This window comes from Solanum lycopersicum, chromosome 5 (assembly GCF_036512215.1).
Source record: "Solanum lycopersicum chromosome 5, SLM_r2.1".
Classification (NCBI taxonomy): domain Eukaryota; kingdom Viridiplantae; phylum Streptophyta; class Magnoliopsida; order Solanales; family Solanaceae; genus Solanum; species Solanum lycopersicum.
Genome location: NC_090804.1, coordinates 922648 through 942585, shown reverse-complemented (window position 1 = coordinate 942585; position 19938 = coordinate 922648). Strand labels below are relative to the sequence as shown.

Genomic DNA, 19938 nt, shown 5'->3' with positions numbered 1-19938 from the left:
AATGTAGAAAAATGATTTCAATGGAAAAAACTGTTTATAACAAACAAATGCACAGTTTGCCATAGGAATATAGAGTGTAACTTTTACAAGTTAGTTACCAAAAGAAATGAAAAATCGATCTTGATTTAACGAGGTGCCTTCTTCTTCCCTGCAATTGCTACTTTCTTGCCCTTCAAAGTACGGCAATTGTTCTTTGTTCGTTGTCCTCTGCAAGGCAATCCTTGGATGTGCCTTACTCCTCTATAGCACTGAATCTCCTTCAACCTCCTAATGGCAAGAGCATTGAATCTCCTCTGATGCCAACACCACAAGTATGTAATCAATTTTCCCGTTTCAAATAGGAAGCCGAAGCATCAATCAAACAAACAACCTTATACACAAGAATCTCAATCAACATTGCCAATTGCTAAACAAGCTATCGATTTCTTCTGAAATACATTTCCATAAGAACTGTTTAATTTGGGATAAGGCTGTGATGCATATAGAAGCCATGATCCTACATACCCACCTAACAATAACTCCCCTTGTTTCGATTTGTTTGTCCGGATTTGACTTGACACAAAGTTTAAGAAAGTAAAGAAGATTTTTCGATCTTCTGGTTTTAATCTCAAGATATGTAGAATGCAGTTTCAGCTCAAATATGGTTCTTTCCATGTAAAAGTTGGACCAAAGATTGGTTTAAGATATTGTTTTTTTGGTTCAATTCCTATCTTGAGACAAAATGAATTAAATTTCTTAGAACCCCAAATGGCATTAAGTTAAACTATAGAGCTAAAATAAACAGCAACCACAGCAAAGTTACATGAACTAGATATCGAAATCAAATTACCTAAGCATATAAGTTTCAATAAGGATATGCACATTGGAACGAAAACAAATGAGTACAAATTAGAGCAATGAAACTCACAAGGTCTCCTTCAATCATGTACTTAGAGACTTCTTCACGAAGAGTGATAAGTTCCTCTTCCGACATGTCTTTCATCACTTTGTTCTCCATTTGAAGGTCTACCAGAATCTGGCGTGCAGTGGTGCGGCCAATTCCATGAATGTATTGCAAAGAGAACTCAACTCTTTTGTTGTTTGGAACTTCCACTCCTCCCACACGCACACACTTTATAACCAAACCTGCAGTCTACACAAAACTCATTTCAGTTCAAACTCAAAATCATGGAAAATTTAGCAAAACCCAATTTAATTCCAACTCAAAAAAGTCCAAAAATATGAAAAATAAGCAAACCTCAATTCAATCCCACCTCAAAAAAACGGAAACTTTAGCAAAAAAAACTCATGTTGGGTTACTGAGAAAATTTCGAAAAATCCAAAAACTCATTCCAATTCCTACTCAGGTAAAAAAAAAAGTAATCTTTAGCAAAACCCATGTTTGGTTACTGAGAAAATTGCGAGAAAAAAAAAGACAAACCCCATTCCAATTCCTACACGAAAAAGGTCAAAAAATGTAAACTTCAGCAAACTCCATGTTTGATTACTGCAAATTTCAAGAGAAGGGAGTGAAGTGTACCTTTGGAAAAGATGTGGGAGTAGAAAAAGAGAGGGAACTGTGCTTGGAGATGGAAGATGTGTTGCAGATAAGGGAAAGAGAAGGAAGTACAGGAGTTGCTAGTGTTTGCGCCATTGTTGAAAATCTTGATTGATGAAGAAATTGAAGAAGGAAGAAGATAGAGCCTTTTGCTGGTCTATTTTTCTTATCCTATTGGGGAAAATTGGATAGGGAATGGAGTTCTTCTTTTCGACCTGGTTTGCTAATATGGAGCCCCGGTTGTTCTTTTTTTTTTTTTTTTAAATTTTATTTTATTAATATGGTATTCGGGCTAGTTTTCATGCACTCGACTAAATTCACCGATGTCTATCATACTGTCACCTCCCAATAAGGATGTGGAAAAATCGAATCGATCAATAAACCTATTAAAAAAATGTTATTGGGTTATTGAATTATTGAGTTAATGGATTTTTAACGGATCTATAAAGGGTTTTTGATTAGGTATCAATTTTTAGTATTTGGTTATTGGATGAATCGATAACTCATTAAGACGATAGTAATTTATTACTATGCACTTTATAAATATTATTAATAATTTAACATAACTAGACATTATATCAGTACTCTACACATTTTACACGTCACATTACTTCTATTTTACATCTGAAATTTCATATTATGTTTTGGTTGTAACATGTAATTGTAGCCTTCGTATTACATCTAATTGAAATGAAGAAAATATTAGCTTTACAAAGAAATCTCTACATTTCATTTCTGATATCGCTCTTTTTATCTAAGGCCTAACCTAAATTTGGGGCGATAGAAATGCGAGTTGAAAATAAATTTACATGATCACTTACCAATTGAATAAAAAGAAAATTGATCTTTTAAAATTTTGTAGGCATAAAAATAAAGATCTCTCATGGGCAACAATAAAAAATTCTTATAAACAACATAAGATTAGAAGTGGTTATAAAATAATAAAGCAAGAACAAGAAGAATATTTTAGAGAAAATTAGAGAGAACCTATTTTTAAAGTAAAGAATTTTATAAATTTTAATACTCCATTAATTTAGTAATTTTAATATTATAAGATTATAACTAATAAATTTCATGACTTACTAATCCTATAAATTACATCTTAATGGGTACTTCAAACGATTCTTATGAGTTGTGAGTAATTTACTTTATAAATTCCTAAAAATAAAACACCTTCCAATTGCAAAATCCTACGAATTTGCTAGCAATAACTAATAACTGTTTATGCGGCATTATAAATAGCAACTTAATTGCCACCCATTGAAAAAATTAAAATTTATCCATATTAGATGTTTATCGCAAATAAATAAATGCATAATATGTATATGTATTGAAACATACACAATAATTTTAATTTATGATTAATTAACATGTATTTCTACTTTATTAAATCATTAAATTTAATTTATTTTTAAATATAAATTGTGGCGTAATGATGAAATTGTGTCACCCTTAATCAGATGTTTCACGTTTAAAATCTTAGGTATGAGGAAAGTTTTGCTGGGAGTGCCACTCTTGAATGAGTCCACAATGCGCCGCGATCAGAATTTGTCGGGGCTCTAATTAATTGCAAGTTCAAGCCCTAGGTATCAAGAAAATTTTGTTAGGAACGTCACTCTTGAATAAGTCCGCAGTGCGTGATCCGAATTTAGTTTGAGCTCTAACTGCAGGTTCGAGCCCTAGTTAAGAAGAATACTTTGTTAGGAGCGTCACTCTTGAATGAGGCCGCAGTGCGTGATCTGAATTTAGTCTGGCCTCCAATTGTAGGTTCAAGCCCTAGGTATGAAGAAAATTTTGTTGGGAGCACTACTTTTGTATGAAGAAAATTTTGTTGGGAGCACTACTTTTGAATGAACAAAATAGTGCGTGATCCAAAATATACGATATAGAGACCATGTTTAATGCATTTTATTCTCCAACTACTTCTCATACAACTTCACCGTAAATGAATTTAACATTCAACTACATTCGTATGTTTGTAATTAACAACACAATATAGGTAGTAGAAAGTAGCTAGAATTTTACAAATAATTAATGTTCACCTAGAGGTCACTACTTACTATATATATAACTAATTCTTCAAGTATTTTCACTTCATATCACATCAAACAATATTGTAATCTCTCAATTTAAAAAAAATGTCATCCAATTTAGGAAAAATTGATGTTGAAGTTGAGGTGAAAAGTCCAGTTGACAAATTTTGGAATGGCATTAGGGACTCAATAAATTTGTTCCCCAAGGCTTCACCTAATGAATACAAGAGCATTGAAGTTGTTGAAGGTGATGGCAAGTCTGTTGGTTCTGTTCTATTGATCAAATATACTGAAGGTAATGTTCATGCATTGTTTCCTCATGTTTTAATTAATTTACGTGTCGTAACAGATAACTTATTTATTTTACAGATTTCAAATTCTCATTTTTTATGGATGGTTTGTCGGTTACTTGATCACTATACTACAAAAAAAATGGTCATTAGCAATAAAAACTAATCCAAAAAAACGTATTTTCTAATTTAATATCAAAAGACTTAAATTTTCTATATCTAAATTCACTATTAAATATTAGAAGTAACGAATCTCAAAATTCTGACTATGCCACATAGATTATAAAAGTTTAGAAGTACAAATCTCAAAATTCTTTGAATTCAGACTGTGCCACGTAATCTGAATTCACATAGTGACATGTTAAGTATATATAGTGTGACAAACCTGGATTGTAGTGCACTGGTGGAAGTGTTTCACTGTTAACCAGAGGTCTCATGTTCGAGCCCTGTGGATGAAGAAAATCTTGTTGGGAGTGTCACACCCGAACGGACTCTGCAGTGAGCGATCCAGAATTAGTCGGAGCTCCAATTCGGCCTCCGAACATCGATTGGAAAACCAAAAAAAAGTATATATACTCTGTTCTTTTGTTCTATTTTTCATTTTATTTTATAATTTCATTGTTTTTTTTTCATACAGGGTTTCCATTGGTGACATTCTCAAAAGAGAAAATAGAGTCAATTGATGAGGCAAATAAAACATTGGTTTATTCAGTTATTGATGGTGAAACCTTGAAATACTACAAGAGTTTCAAAGGCACCCTAACTGTGATTCCAAAGGGAAATGGAAGTTTGGTTAAGTGGTGTTGTGAATTTGAAAGGGCAAATGATGAAATTCCTGAGCCACAAATCATTAAAGAATTTGCTGTCAAGAATTTCAAGAATCTTGATGCTTATCTCATTGGGGCATAAAAAGACCTTATGACATATATGCTATGTGATAGAAATTAATAATCTTCACATAGTATATAGTTTTTAATGAATAAAATTACGTGCAGGTATGTGAGTAGCTACTTTACTTTTCTAGTCATGTAAGTGTAATAAAAACTTGAATAAATAAAACTATAATGGGGTTAAGACCTTATTACTATGTACTCCTTTCGTCTCTATGTTTATTTTTACTTGTCATGTTTTGCTTTTTGAGAGTCAAACTATATGAATTTTGATCAATATTTAAAATGTAGTTTTTTCATCATGTTAATATGATAAAGATTGACAAATTAAGATTGTGATTGAGTAATAAGTACTCCTTTCATCCTTAATCAAAGGTCTCAACTCAAAGTCTCTCCGAGTACAAAGTCACCGTTGTTAGGAACTACTTTACTCCCAACATGAGTATCGAATACCAGATAAAACACAAAATGATATGAAAAAGATCGTAACTTGTAGTAATTTTTTTTTTATAGTTTTCATCCGAATACTAATATAAAGATTAACAATGGATGAGCTTTTTTAAAAATTTATAATGCGTCATTTCTTACTTTTTAGTGAAAGTGACTTCATAATCTTAATTATTTCTCGAAGCGAATAATTATTAATTTCAACTCTTACATCTAAGTGTGGTTGTGACGTTGAATTTGCACCTAATCTCAACCATACAAAAGTAAAGATTTTTCTTACAAAACAAACGATATGTATGGAGGGGTCATGCAAAGCAAAATATCATAATTGATTTTTTCCGACATATATAGCTAGAAATGATCTCTTATAATCACTTACAAACTAAATAGACGAAAACAATATTTTTCAGATATTATATGTGTAAAAATGAAGATTTCTAATAAAAATTCACCGAAAGTCAGGACCAAATTAATGTGCCAACAACTTATAGGTCATCAAAAGGTTACGTTTGGAGAAAAATATAACGCAATCTTATATATACCATCACAAACTCGTATTATCGATATCTCATCAAAATCAATGCACACTATTTACAAATGGGATGAAATTAATCAACATACACCAAATTTCTCAATCACACATATCAACAAGAGCGTACGTAACCTCTATAGCTACCTAGAGAAACAATCAATATAATGTTGAACAACAATTTCATTGTTCAACTTGCATTGGAAGGTTTGAAAAAAATACTTCCCTCCAACACATATATACAACAAATATTAAAATTCCTAGCAAACACTTAACATTTATCTTCATCATCTTATTAAATTTCCATCTTTTATTAGACTTTTGAATCTCCTTCGACTTCTTCGTCTCCGTCTTCTCCTCTTTCTTCCAAAAGTGGAACTTTCTCATCACTAGTTGTTGGTAATATCCTACCCTTAATGTTTTTACTTGTTTCATCATCTTTGAGTTGTCCCCATAGTGTAGTGAAATAACCCATTCCACATATAATTGCACTCAACATACTACAAAATATTCATCAATACAATTATGTTACGCAATCAGATCACTTAAAAAATAATAACTCAAGATATAACATGTATACTGATACTGTAAAGACTATTTATTCTTACTTATATATTGTCAGTGTATATAATTTAACGGAAAAAAATCGATAAAATTTATATACTTGCCTTCCATAGTGAAAAGTATCAGCAAAAAGTAAACATCCACAAGCACTAGCTGTTGGAATTCCCACTGGCTTGAAAAATAGAGGAAAAGAAGATCCTTTCAAACGCATGCACCACATTTGAACATTGCTACGTATTAAACTCCCAAAAATTGCCTATTTTTTAAGAACAAAAAAAAATAAAAATTGCATGTTAATAACTTAATATAGTTTGACCATAGTTATAATTGATGAATTGACTATAGAAAATTATAAATTTGTGCACTTTATTAAATTTACCGTTAAAACTATAACAAGAAGCTCCATGTTAAGCTCAAGTTTCCAAGCATTTAGATCTTTTTCCATAACCAAAGCAAATATTGCTGATTGTATAGTTCCAAAAAAAGTATATAGAAACACTAATTTCATCACATGTGGGTACTTTTTAATAGTTCCAACCTGACCCCCAAAAAAAAAAAGCATAAGTAAATAAACTAAGGAAAAAAGACAAAAATATCTCCGAACGATCGTAAATGATATACAGATACCCTCCGTTATACTTTGGGACATTTGTACCCCTGCCATCCAAAACTAGAGCATATACACCCTTTATACTAACGGACATACACGTGTCGTAATCTTATACACCGATCCTATATTTATTGAGCCACGTGTCTGTATTTAGTCGTCTGTTAGAGTGAAGGACATATATGCTCTAGTTTTTGGACGACGGGACACAAATGTCCCAGAAGTATGACGAGAATAATTGCATACCATTTACGATAGTTCGGGATATATTTGGTATGAAAGGGGGTGATTACAAGTTACGATTATAAATACTTTGGTCAACTAGTTTATAGAATATATATAAAGTATATAAGTTATGTATATGGGATGTAATATTTTAGACTTTCAGTCATATTAATAAACTAGTTGGTCGAACAGTATATATTACCTGAATAATATTCCATATACAAAGAGCTAATGAAGCTGAAGCAAACAAGAAGCAACCAAGAACCCAATTCTCATGTGTTGAAGTGAAAACAAGGAGGTGTGGGTTGGCTAGGTGAAGAAAAGTTGGGGTATATTGCTTCACCACTCCACCTTTGTAATAAGTCATTAAAATGCCACCAATTATTGATATCAGGGTTCCAATTATTCTTGCTTGGCTTCCTTGGCTCTTCACATCAATTCTTATTTTTCTAAATAAATAATAATTAAAATTGAATTAGAATAGTGATTGATAATGATAACCAAATATAGATGTTCGTGAAAATAAATATTTATACGATCAGATCACTTAGAAGATACTAGCAAATAGTTTTACTAATCACACTATAACTTTTAATGATATCAGAGCAGATAAAATCCTTAAATCGAATTTCAACGCCATTCATATTAAAAAGATCGTTATACAATCACCGATATTAAAAAAAAAATTCCACATAATTGATTTATGAAAAGAAAATTAAGCCTAAACGTGAAATAGTGACATACTTCAACAGCGACCCATTCAAATATTTAGAAAATATATATGTAACTTTTCATTGGAAGGAATTGTTTGACTGATTTTTACAAGCAAAAGTAGTGGCACGTAGGTAGTAGGTCCATCTCTGTACAAACCAAATATATCAATTTAATCCTAACCTCTAAATATATATATATATATTATTTTTTAATATTAATTTATATAACATAATTTAATTAGATAAAAAAAGTTACAATTTTTTCTTAATATTGTATGAACTTTTAGAAATTATGGTATTGATCAAATTAATTATATTTATATTATGATAATTAAATATATATAACTAAAAATAATATTTTTTTTGAAACGAAAAATAATGTGTTTTTTCTTATGGTGTGTATGGCCCCCATATATGTAGTTGGATCCAAGTGTATTTGACTCTTGGCCACCATTTAATTTACAGATTCATCAACACATAATTCTTGAATCTAATTGATATAAATTTAAACTTAGATGTCCCACTTCTAACATCCTCCACAAGTTCTCTCTCTTTCTACATCACTTTAATTAATTTGTCAATTTTTTTTCATCAAGTTGCAAGAAATTAAAGAACCACTAGAAAAAAAGAAAAAAAATTATATGAGCTAGCAAATCTTTTTCTTTTATGTAAGGCACCATAGCATATAGTTTTCAAGATTCAAGATTCCAATCAATAAAAATCATATAATATAATATAATGAAATAATTAACCTGAGAAATATAGCAAGAATAAAAGTTAAAGCTGGGACCATGTTGGCCATGCCACAGGCTACAATTGGTGAACTGTAACTTAGTCCAGCAAATGCAAGGTTCTGAGCTATTGTAACCCTGCAATCACACCATCATAAAATCAAATATCGTTAAAATCGTCGTATGTGTCTTGATTTATATGACATATTTATATTAACTTTAGTATGTCATGTATATTCTTCATCCATCACCTGATGTGATGTATATTCAGGGGCTAATATTGACGATCCGACTAATTTGGTATCATAATGAACAATAAATCTTAATTTTAACGATCAATTCAACACGATTATTTTAGGATAGGATTAATATAATATTATCCAAGGAAACATTGGACTCCATTTATCATGGATGTCTAAGATTTGTTTAAATTCTATTTTTTAGAGAGAAAAAAAACTTTTTTTCTTCTTAAAACTATGCATCTTTCTATAATGTATTAAACTAAGCTCAGTCTTTGATTTGTGAGTATAAATATGTGTGCGTGGCACGATTTATAGAACCACTAAAATTTCAAATAAAAAGTAAAATAATTATAGAAATCCATTAGTTCAAAAGTACAATTTTTGTCTTTCTATTAGTTCTTATGAAAATATGATTTACCAAGCTTGAAATTTTATTTTTCTTATAATATTTTTCTCTTAATTAAAAGTAAAGAAGTGAGAAAGAGCTGAAGATTTATCCAAAATAACAGATGAATATCTCGATAAAATTTATATACATCTTATATGTGTACATTCTCTCTGAATCTTACTAGAAACAATACTGAATATGATATATCGCATGTAGTAGTGATAAGAGAGAAAGAAGAACTAACCCTACTAAACCAAGGATAAATACACGAATAAGTATTGGGAAAGTAAACAATGAAGCTTGTATCCTGCAACAAATGAAAAAATAATAATAATTAAACATCAAGAACATATTATATATCTTATTCTCTAATAGAAAAACAAGATATTCATCTAATATTCTAATTTTTTGAAGAAGAAAAAGTCTTACTTGTCTCTTCTATGATAGAAATATGAAGAAGGAAGAAGAATTATTGAGCTAAGTGCATTTGTATAAACAACAAAAACATAAGAACTCATCCCTAATCTTGACATGGATGTACTTGCCATTATAGTCAAGAAAATTGTGCACATTTCTATTATCACCATGGCTATGCATGGCAAAATATCTTGTGCTATAGCCATAATAATATTATCTCTTATCAAATAATCCTCTTTTCTTCTTTTGTATTTGTGTATATTATGTGCTTTAGCTAGGCTAATTTAGTGAATATTGTCTCTCATTTATGAAGAAAAGGCAATGAGAGTTTTTGAATATACAAAAACATAACAAGTTAACCTTTCATATAAAGGTCAAGCTACTTTAGAGGGAATGAGCAACTCGAGTAGTGACCCAAACGATGGAAACAACATTTAATAATGAAATATTAATAATAATAATAATAATAATAAGCTGACGAGGGAACTCCCAACCGCTATCCTTTGAATGTGCACACGGTAAACTTCAATCCAGTAATTCAATGTAATACTTTGTATGTTTCAATTTATGTGCCTTTTTGTGGATTTTTCGAGATTTAAACAAGTCTATCTTTGACCTTAAATTTTTCATATATCTTTTAATTATTTGAATTGTTATTTATTGTAACTTATAGTACTTTTTAGGTAGTTTACAAATATATATAAATTTCATTTAAAGAAAATGAAGATTCCACACACAAATTTCTGATCAAACTTAAACGGGTTGATTCTCGAAAAGCAAAAAATATCATGTAAATTGAAACAAAGATAGTAATAATATATCATCCAACCCGTATAGAAAAGGTAAAAATACGCGCTAGATTGGTTTGTGCAATGAGCTAAGACGCAAAAATATGAAAGATCACCTGCTCAACTAATTCGGTCATCTCGATAATATATAAGATATTAATAATAATACTATAGCCTCTTATTCCTAGGTGGATTTTTCTTACACGTATGAAACCATAGTCATTATGTCCAAAATAAGTTAAAAGTTGTTTAGATTAATATATGGACCTACAAGTATGTTTTTGTGGTTCAAATTAATCATGGTCCTACAAGATATTTTTTTGAAAATCCATTAGGTCTCTTCAATTACACCTAACGATTCCAACATAATTCTTTATTCCAAATTACTTTTTTCACCTAGAAAAAAAAAGGATGATTGTCTTAGTAATAATATTTTACTAAAAATATCTTAGATATATTAATTTATAATCCACTTGCCCAAGAAAATTTTTCTCAAAATTTGTTTGATATATTATATAAAATCATAATAAAAAAATAAAATCTTATAAATTAAAACAGAAATAAATAAAACTTAATAAAAATTAGATCGAACCATAAAATTCGTTATTTAAACCATATTAGTTCGACTCATTTCACTCCAAATAACATTTCAAAGGACAGATTAAATCACTCAATTTTCACCCGTACATTTGATAATATATACATAAAAAAAAATTAAGATTGCGTCCTTCTGTCAACAATCTATTTTAAGATGATATCATTAAGGCATAAGAATCCAAGATTAACACATACTAATTGGCTGGTAATGATACTTTATGTAATAAATAAATTAGAAGAATTTAAGACATCAGCAATTCAAGTTATATATTTTATTTGTGTTTAAACTGTAGTACGTAAGCAATAAAATGGGAAGAAATAAAAAGACAAAACTTTCAATTATATTATTAGTAAAAAAAAAAACGTCATTAGACCATGTTTTTATTTTGTTTTGGAAAATAAAATAGGTGAGAGGCTTTTGTCCTCTTTGGATCAACTGCTCTTCTTATACTTATCACAATGTTTGTTTGTCCACAACCTTATTTTAGACGTCTTACATTTTGATCGGGCGGAATTTGATAAGGTTAATAATTCGTAGTTTTAATAGAAAATTATATTATTTTTATATGATTAAATTTTTTTTTTTTTTGTGTATGTTTACATATTCATATTTAAACCTCTTTAATAAAAATTTTGAATTTTTCGTTGATTCTAGCGGTGCATTTAATTAGTTTAGTTGTTACACATGTTTGGATAATTAAAAGATTAATTAATTGCGTCACATATATTAATAAATACTAATGGATATTTTTAATGTCCATTTTCAAAGCTTACTAAAAGTTGTTGGATTAAAATAACTAAAAAAATATTTGTTATATGATATGATATTATCCGCTTAAAATCAAATTTGTGATTTTCTCCAAAAAGCCCCGTATCATTAAGATATGTAACATTTTATTAACAACACGTAATTTTAGCCGGCATGATTTAATTTTATCAAAATATATTCTAAAATGAAAGCATCGAAAAATTGTGAGATGCCTATATATGACTTTAGCTTATAATTAAATAACCTGATTATCTCTAGTTATTAACAATTGCTATTTCTAAATTAGCTTAGCACTCTTTGATTATTAATTAAAATTAAAAATAAGTTCAACAAATATAAGAAATCCTTTACGTTAAAAGGCATCATTACTATTAATGCAACCTTTCTTGTATTCGTAAAGGCATTTTGGGCACCTATAGTCAATTAGAGTGTGTAATGTATAATTAATAAAATATAATTTAGTATATAGTATTTTATTTCATTTTAATTAAGTAGGAAGCTGTCAGTGTAATAAAATGGTGTGAAGGTTGAATACAATTGGTCAATTGGATTAACCAATTGATTAAAGACTAATTTCAGTTTTACAAAATTTTATACTTATTAATTTTTCCTTTTACTTACACCTCTTTCCTTTTTCTTTTTTTTTTCGGTTTTGGGGCGGAAAACATGATTGAGATAGTTTGAGCGTGAGTAGGTAGAGGAGGTGAGTTGAAGCCTTAGTGAGGAGGTTCGAGAGGATGGTTGTAAAGGGCGGCACACAGAGGGGTAGATATAGATCGAAAAAGTATTTTGGGGAGGTGATTAGACACGAAATGTCACAACTTCATATTACCAAAGACATTACTCTAGATAGGAAAGATTGGAGGCCGCGTATTAGGCTAGAAGGATTGTAATCGTAGTGCTAATCATACCTTGTACTTCTTGTGATTTATTCTATTCTCGATTATCACACTATTTTGATATTTATTAGTATTCCTTTCTTGTAAACTTTGCACCGTGTTTCTTATTAATGACTATGTTTTCTTCATTATTCCTCTTACTCTACTTGATACATATACTTGAGCCAAGAGTCTTTCAAAAATAACCGCTCTATCTTCATGAGATAAGGTTTGCATACACTTTATTCTCTTCAGATCCTACTTAGTGAAATTTCACCAAACATGTTATCGTCGTAGAATATATACTAAGTAAATTTCATAACACAAATACAAAAATTTGACATTACTTTTGTTATTGAATATTTTTCTATTTATTGGGAAAAAATTATTACTCTTTGGACGATTTGCTCTAATATTTCCCACAAAGACCAAGCCTCTATAGCTGGACCACATTTAAATGGTATAAACGTGCCTAAGCTAAATATAAAATAGGGCCAGTTATACATTTGACCAATCAACAGAAAATAATTACATTCACTAGCTAAATATATGATACATTATCTTGTACTAAAATATATGTATATTATACATAAATATTCAATATATATATACACATACAAATCATGTTTGAAAATCTTTGCAAAGCATAGTATCACAAAGCTGACCAGAATAATAATAATATATATATATATATATATATATATATATATATATACACACACTGATAAAATGAGTGACAAAACCAAGTCATAAGTTTATCTGCTCTGCATTTGCAACAATACTGAGCAGGTGTCTGAATGTTTCAACAATTTTATACACACTTCATTTGGTTGTGGCTTCCATGTCTACAACTTCCACAATATGCATTGTCAACTTGCTATGACTTCTTCCATTCTGCAGGCAGGCAAGAGCTAATAGTCAGTCCCACCGGCATCAAACACAAAAAAAAGAAAAACAAAGTCTACGCATTGGACATGCCTCAGATAGTCCACCGAGTACCTGGTACCTCCAACCAACGCAGTTATGCAAATAGATATTAAGCAAAAACGGAAAAGTTTAAATGACACGTTATGTGATGTTGATAGAAAGAAAATGACGCGAGGATAAGTCATGATTGACATGAAAAGGGAGGATACAACCATATAAAGTGCCTCCTCCAGCACAGAGGCGTCAAGCATTTCACATTGAGTTATCTAATTTACGTTTTATGTGTAAAGAATGAGATATTTTATATATTTAGTAATGTATGACTTTGAAAAAACAATGCAAAGTCGGGCCAGAGTTAATAGTCACACAGGCATCAACCAAATAAGCATCGTCATGCATAGAGAGTGTTATAGAGAACAAAAGACTTTTGTTGACATTTCAGGAGATAATATTATAAAGAAAATGACATGTGAACAAGTCATGATCATACTTCCATTGACATGAAAAAAGGGTTACCGTCATTTAAAGTGCCTCCTCCTGCAAAGAGGCGTTGAACATTTAAGTGAGTTGTCTAATTTTCTATTTAGAGGCAACAAATAAGCTATCTTATATTCAGACATGTTTGACTTTCTAACAATCGATGCTTCTTTGAGTGATGTCAAAAGACAAGCTCTATAAATTCTATGAAAGAAACCTCTTGTGAGTTCAATTCAGATTATTAAAAGATAAAGTCAAGGACAACTGCATTTTGAAAGATCAACTACATGTTACGTCAGTATGTAGATTCAGTTCATAATCGAAAATACTCAAATGTATATATCGCAAACAATGCCACCTTAATAAATGCATTCTTTGTCTCCAGAGATAAAGAATTTGTGGTATCTATCATTCATTTATTTTCAGAAAGAACGTGCTTCTATTTATCTTCTTCATCGCAAGTAATGTAAATCATTATTCTTATAATTAGCTCAATTGTAAGTTTCATCAAGATATATATATAAGAATAATTCTTTACATTACACTTAATCATAAGTTTCATCAAGATAAAAGATTTATGAGCTGCATATTCTTTTTGATTACTAATAGTCGTCCGCTTAAAACTGTTTTAGTTTTGTTCAAAAATATATCATTCAGCTCTTAAGTAATTTGTGATCCATTTGGTAAAAGCACAGCTTTTTCAATTACTTGATGTTCCCCCTTCACTAACAGAACATATCCTTGAAATAAAAGAAGATAAGGACATGCCACACATTGATTAAGAACAAAGGTTTGAAACGATCAATTGTGCTAGGAAAAAAAATCAAGGGTTTAATTAAAAAAGTACAATGTTTTCAATGAAATCATAAAGTAATTCCTCGGGATTGGTCGGCACATTGGACACCACAGGTCATCTATACCAAGTCTAATTCAGCACCGTGGGCCAAATGACCTTTTCTATTCAACTCATCTTTTGAAATCTTATCCTTATGACCTGTAGATTGTATAATACTAAAAATGAGCCGCCCACTTACACAATGGATTTGAAGTCAATAGAATCTGTATCTGGAAGTGTTTACGCAGAAAAATTCAACACGGCTTAAAATGACGAGATTCGATTATGGTGGATGTCAGTTCTAAAGGACTGGGTTTAGCTACCGCTTACATGCTACAAGCTGCCAAAACCAAAACAGAGCAGTAACGGATATACTAGGAAAATGCTTCTAACAAAAAATTGGAATTTGTAACTGGACTAGAACTATCTCCAGATTTAGATCATAAATTCTCATTGTTGCTATTACAAACTCTACTGTTTTTGTGTTCTAAACTGAATTCTCAAAGGACTAGATTCTACAGTCGAGTTAGGCAAATATTAAGAGTGATGAAAATTTGGTACAACCCAATTCAACTCCCACCTCCCTTGAGTCGTCAAGGTGCACCTAAACTAACACTATATATTGGTTATTTACTGGAATCTTGGCGAGTACAAGCTAAAAACAGAATACATTCACCAAATATTCCACTGTTTGAGTATTTCTTATAGTTCATGTGGAGTATGCTCTATCAAGTATCAGAGCCTACTCAAAATGTGAAGGTCTGTCTACAGCTTTATACAAAGAAAACAGATGCAAAAGGAGTAATAGGCACAACCCCGTAAACCACACCCTGAACAGCCCAAACTTTATCATTTTCTCCATCTCCTATAGATTGAAAAAATTGCATGGACAAAAGAAACAACAGTCTTGGGCTCGGTATAAGTTATAAAGGCCTTGGAGATTAGGCATACATTTTACCATCTTTCAAAGTGAAGCACACTGTAGTAAGATACTCACTCCAGTAACTTGAGATATGTTAAGAGTGGGTCCGTATCCTACATTGATTGGGGAATGGACTGGTGCTTTGCTTATATGGACTTGGAAAATCATCTCCCTCATACTAACTTTTGGGGTTGAGTTAGGCCTAGGTACAATATCTTTACATGGTATGACAGGTTCATCTCTGTTTGGGTTCCCAGCCCACGCTTCAATTGAACCTAAGAGTGAATGAGGGTGTAAGAATGGGTAGTAATCCCACATTGGTTGGGGAATGGACCGGCGGTTTGTTGGACAATCCTCCCCTCATGAGTTGCTTTTGGGGTTGAGTTACGCTCAAGTGTCATATTTTTACATAGATACAACACATAAGATATGCAGAAATTGTGTTCCCTACTGCCTTAAAAATGTTAGCTGCTAAAACGAAGACATACCTATAATTTATGCTTAAATTTTTGTCTCTGCATCCTTTATTTCCAAAAGTGGGGCCTTTGAATTGATATTTCTTGTGAGCTTGTCTTCATCCACCATGTCTTCTTTTGTTTTTCCCCACATAACAGCGTAAAAGCCAACAACAATTACAATTGACCCAACCAAGCTGTACTCAATAAGGTGATGATTAGGCAAATGCAAACAACAGTACTTGACAACACTTGTGAGAGAGAGAAAAGAGTTCATGATAAACTTTTTTTTTCAATTTGGATTGCTGCCAATTGACAAATTTTTAAGATTGTAAATGAAATATAAACATACCTTCCAAGGTAGAAAATATCTCCTAAGAAGATTATACCCAATGCAGCAGCAATTACAATTCCAAGAGGATGGAACATAGCAACAAAGAGAGGTCCCTTTCTACGAATGCACCAAAACATCACACTAACTTGAAATGCTGAGCCAAATATTCCCTAAGGAAAGCAAAATACATGTCAAATGTTTGAGATATGCTGATCAATGCAACTGATATACCCCTAATGCTGGGCAAATATAAGAAAAAATACATTCATTGTTCTCTATTGACATTTGACAATACTCAAAAGATTATAGTTTTCTTATAATTACTGATAAGCCCAGACTTCTTCTTAGTAAAACAAAGAAATGTGTTTAGTTACGAGTGGGGCATCAAAAATGAAGAGTCCGCGCAACATAGAACGTAAGTACCCTTAGAACAAATGGTCTTAAGCATATCATGATATTTCTATGGCTATGAACATATCATTGAGAATAAAATGAAACGTTTAAAGCTAAAAGAATCTTCAAACATAGAAAGATGTCATGCTTCTTGGAACAAACAAAAAAAGAAGAAAGAAATGTCATATAAAGGAACAGTTACATAGAGACAAAATATATTCCAACCACAGTCAATATTATAGTTCAATGTAGTTTGTCAATTGAAAGGTGTGTTTGTTCAGAAGGCACATTACATCAAGATGTTTTCACAGTACAAGCAATTAGTCAGCAAAAGATTTAGGTCCCCCCTCTTTCACTTTTAAGAAGATTCATGAAGAAAGAAACTTTTCAAAAAGTTAGAAGTATTTATTTACTTATTGATCACTTAGCGAATATCTTCTTCTCCTCCCTTTCCTATCATTACATGCTAACTGAATGTCCAACACATACCTCCTGACCTGAACATTCTTAGAACAGCCACTAAAATCAGTCCATATCAGCCTCATTATGGACCAGCTTATCCCTCTCTATCTTTGTTTTGTTTCTAACTCTTAAGAGATTCATGCTTTAGAACAAAATCCGTGCTCTAGTGTAGTAACTAATCTGATCCCACCTTTGCATAACACTCTTAACTGAGATTAAGTAAGAGCAGAAACATATAAAAGTACCGTACCTTAGTTTGCAATTGATAAAGTCTAGGTCTAATAGGACCAAATTGAGCTAAGTTCAGATCAGGGGATTGGGTGGAGGAAAAAGTACAATTAGCTAGAATTTACTTCTGATACCAAGCAGGTGGAGACCTAGAATCAGGTTAAGTAATTCCGTACAGAGCCTTACAAATGCTTCGTCTACGTATATCTTAGCATGGTCACAAACTCACTATATGAGCAAACAGAACGTAAATGCACGCAGTTTACCTACTTACTGAGTATAGAACAGCGAACAATCTTGTACCAGGTTGTAGCAACCAAGCATTTGAGTTATTGTCCATAAACAGAGAGACAGTTACTGATAGAATGGATGCAAAGAAGCAGTAAAAGAAGACCACAATCAGCTCAACTGGATATTTCTTAAGGACGGAAGCCTGTAAAAGAAAAATATATCAGTTGTAGTGCTGATTCTCAACTAATAAAAAGATTCACTTTCAAGGAGTTATTCTCACACCTGTACAATTAAATATAACGAAGACACTACACAATCCACTACAAGATATAGTCCTCCAATTATCCAGTCAGTTTCCTGGAAATGAAGATAATTTTGAGGCTTCGAGGAGGAAGTCAACAAAATTTGTGGTCCCTTGTAAAGAGTGGCGGTGAATGCGCCGGCAATTGAGACGATGGTTCCAATGGATTTAATCAGGGTACTTGTACTTCGACAATCTAATTTCTCCATCCTAAAATAAAGCAAAACAAAAGTGTACATGTGTTACTTTTCCAGTCTCTTGTGATCAAAGAAACCATCTTTATATTCTTTCTTAACCTTCCATGGTTCCTGAGTTTCCCGAGAATCTCCCCATTACATTTTTTTTGTTCATGCATGCTCTATAATTGGATAGAAATGAAGAATTCAATTGAATTTGAAAACAAATATACTAGCGATTGAAACCAAAGAAACAATCACACTACTAACTGCAACATTTGTGACATCGAAACATAACTACACCAAGTAGAAAAAACATATTACGACAACTCCAGTTCAGAGGAAATCTGTTTAACGATATGCTTGAAATCGAATAAACTCGCTTACTCAATACTTTTTATGTTCCAATTTATATGACATTATTCTCTCTTTAGTCTATTCCAAATAGAATGACATATTTTTATATTTGAAAACTATTTAACTTAGACTTCTCACTTTATCCTAAATGATTAACTAGCTATGAAATGTCACATTATGTTTACGAGTATTCATAAACTCCATTCTACCCTAAAATCAACAACAGCAAAAGTGAGAAGAGGGGCAAAAGAAACCTGAAAATGACGGCAAGTATGAAAGTAAAACCTGGGATGAGGTTGAGCATTGCTGAGGCAAACGAAGCAGAAGTATAATTAATCCCAGTATATCCAGTTAGCTGAGCTGAACAACTACAAAAACACGAAAAACTGCTGATTCAATAAACAGCAAAAAAAATCACAAATAATCCAATTGAAAGATGAAAAAATCACATACCCAAGAACACCCAGCAAGAAAAACTCAGAAATGAGTGAGAAATTGAGTGGCGGACGAGTTGATCTACACAATCAATCAAATCAATTAAAGATGGTATCTTTTTTGTGGGTTTTTCGAATTGAAGCGAAAAAGGTACCTGTAGAAGAAGAAAGAAGGGAGGAGAATAAGTGCTGCAAGAGTGTTGGAGTAGAAGACGAAGGTGAAATTGGTCATTCCGGCGGACATGGCTTTTTTGCCAACTATCATTAAACCAACTTGTGCGAATTGGGTTGACGCCATTCCTATATATGGCAAAGCTTCCTTCATCTTCACCTTCATCTCCATCGCCGCCATTTTTGAGTGTCTTGTTTCTGAACTTGAACTTCACCAGTGGAAAAAATTAGTTGGTTGTTAGGATTCTGAGGCCCCAAAATGATTGCTATCTCTTTTTATTTTTATCTTTTTCTTTCCTAATGTTAGTCCCATCTTTCGTTAATAACAGATATTAGATAACCATGTCTATCACCATTAAGATAGATGAAAAGAATCGTTAGTGACTATTGACTACTATATCTATAATCTCATGATTCATAACGAACTTTATTAACCGCTAGTTCACACCTTTCGATTATGATATCTCCTTGCTTCTGCTATTTTCCTTCGTTCATTAGTAGTATGGTTTGAAACTCGAGAGATAATGGTCGATTTCTTTACTCTTTTAAACTTGAACATGAGGTTTTTCTTTGCCACAAGATTTGAAGTT

General features: G+C 31.5%; 4 protein-coding genes across 7 annotated transcripts; 1 reads left to right on the top strand and 3 right to left on the bottom strand.

Annotated features, from left to right (window-relative positions):
- Window positions 1-15: 15 nt before the first annotated feature.
- LOC101260136 (30S ribosomal protein S13) lies at window positions 16-1712 on the bottom strand. Its single transcript, NM_001329514.1, has 3 exons — window positions 1520-1712; window positions 908-1132; window positions 16-293 (listed from the first exon to the last, which is right to left on the bottom strand). Exons 1-3 carry the CDS (start codon window positions 1631-1633, stop codon window positions 126-128), a joined length of 507 nt encoding a protein of 168 aa, NP_001316443.1. The 5' UTR covers window positions 1634-1712; the 3' UTR covers window positions 16-125.
- Window positions 1713-3588: 1876 nt separating this feature from the next.
- LOC101259244 (MLP-like protein 423) lies at window positions 3589-4951 on the top strand. The gene is made up of 2 exons (XM_010322300.4): window positions 3589-3865; window positions 4498-4951. Exons 1-2 carry the CDS (start codon window positions 3676-3678, stop codon window positions 4767-4769), a joined length of 462 nt encoding a protein of 153 aa, XP_010320602.1. The 5' UTR covers window positions 3589-3675; the 3' UTR covers window positions 4770-4951.
- A 754-nt stretch (window positions 4952-5705) lies between these two features.
- LOC101259539 (nodulin-related MtN21 family protein) lies at window positions 5706-10060 on the bottom strand. Of its 2 annotated transcripts, NM_001348160.1 has the most exon segments (7): window positions 5737-6226; window positions 6395-6546; window positions 6670-6828; window positions 7325-7571; window positions 8588-8704; window positions 9441-9503; window positions 9626-9943. In NM_001348160.1, coding segments are annotated over 7 exon segments (1119 nt in total). In that variant the 5' UTR covers window positions 9820-9943; the 3' UTR covers window positions 5737-6039.
- A 3147-nt stretch (window positions 10061-13207) lies between these two features.
- Window positions 13208-19641, bottom strand: LOC101258652 (WAT1-related protein At3g28050-like). 3 transcript variants are annotated; one of them, XR_011221056.1, is made up of 9 exons: window positions 19333-19629; window positions 19197-19259; window positions 18998-19111; window positions 18192-18420; window positions 17953-18111; window positions 16614-16765; window positions 16295-16458; window positions 14063-14109; window positions 13208-13539 (listed from the first exon to the last, which is right to left on the bottom strand). XR_011221056.1 is itself a non-coding variant. In XM_069297690.1 (9 exons), the coding sequence occupies exons 1-7, from the start codon at window positions 19527-19529 to the stop codon at window positions 16308-16310; spliced, it is 1065 nt and encodes a 354-aa protein (XP_069153791.1). In that variant the 5' UTR covers window positions 19530-19629; the 3' UTR covers window positions 13314-13539; window positions 14089-14109; window positions 16295-16307. The 3 variants fall into 3 exon arrangements, 2 of the variants coding, with proteins under 2 accessions (XP_025886798.1, XP_069153791.1); XM_069297690.1 differs by having other exon boundaries at window positions 13314-13539; window positions 14089-14109; XM_026031013.2 differs by lacking the exon at window positions 14063-14109 and having other exon boundaries at window positions 19333-19641.
- Window positions 19642-19938: the final 297 nt, after the last annotated feature.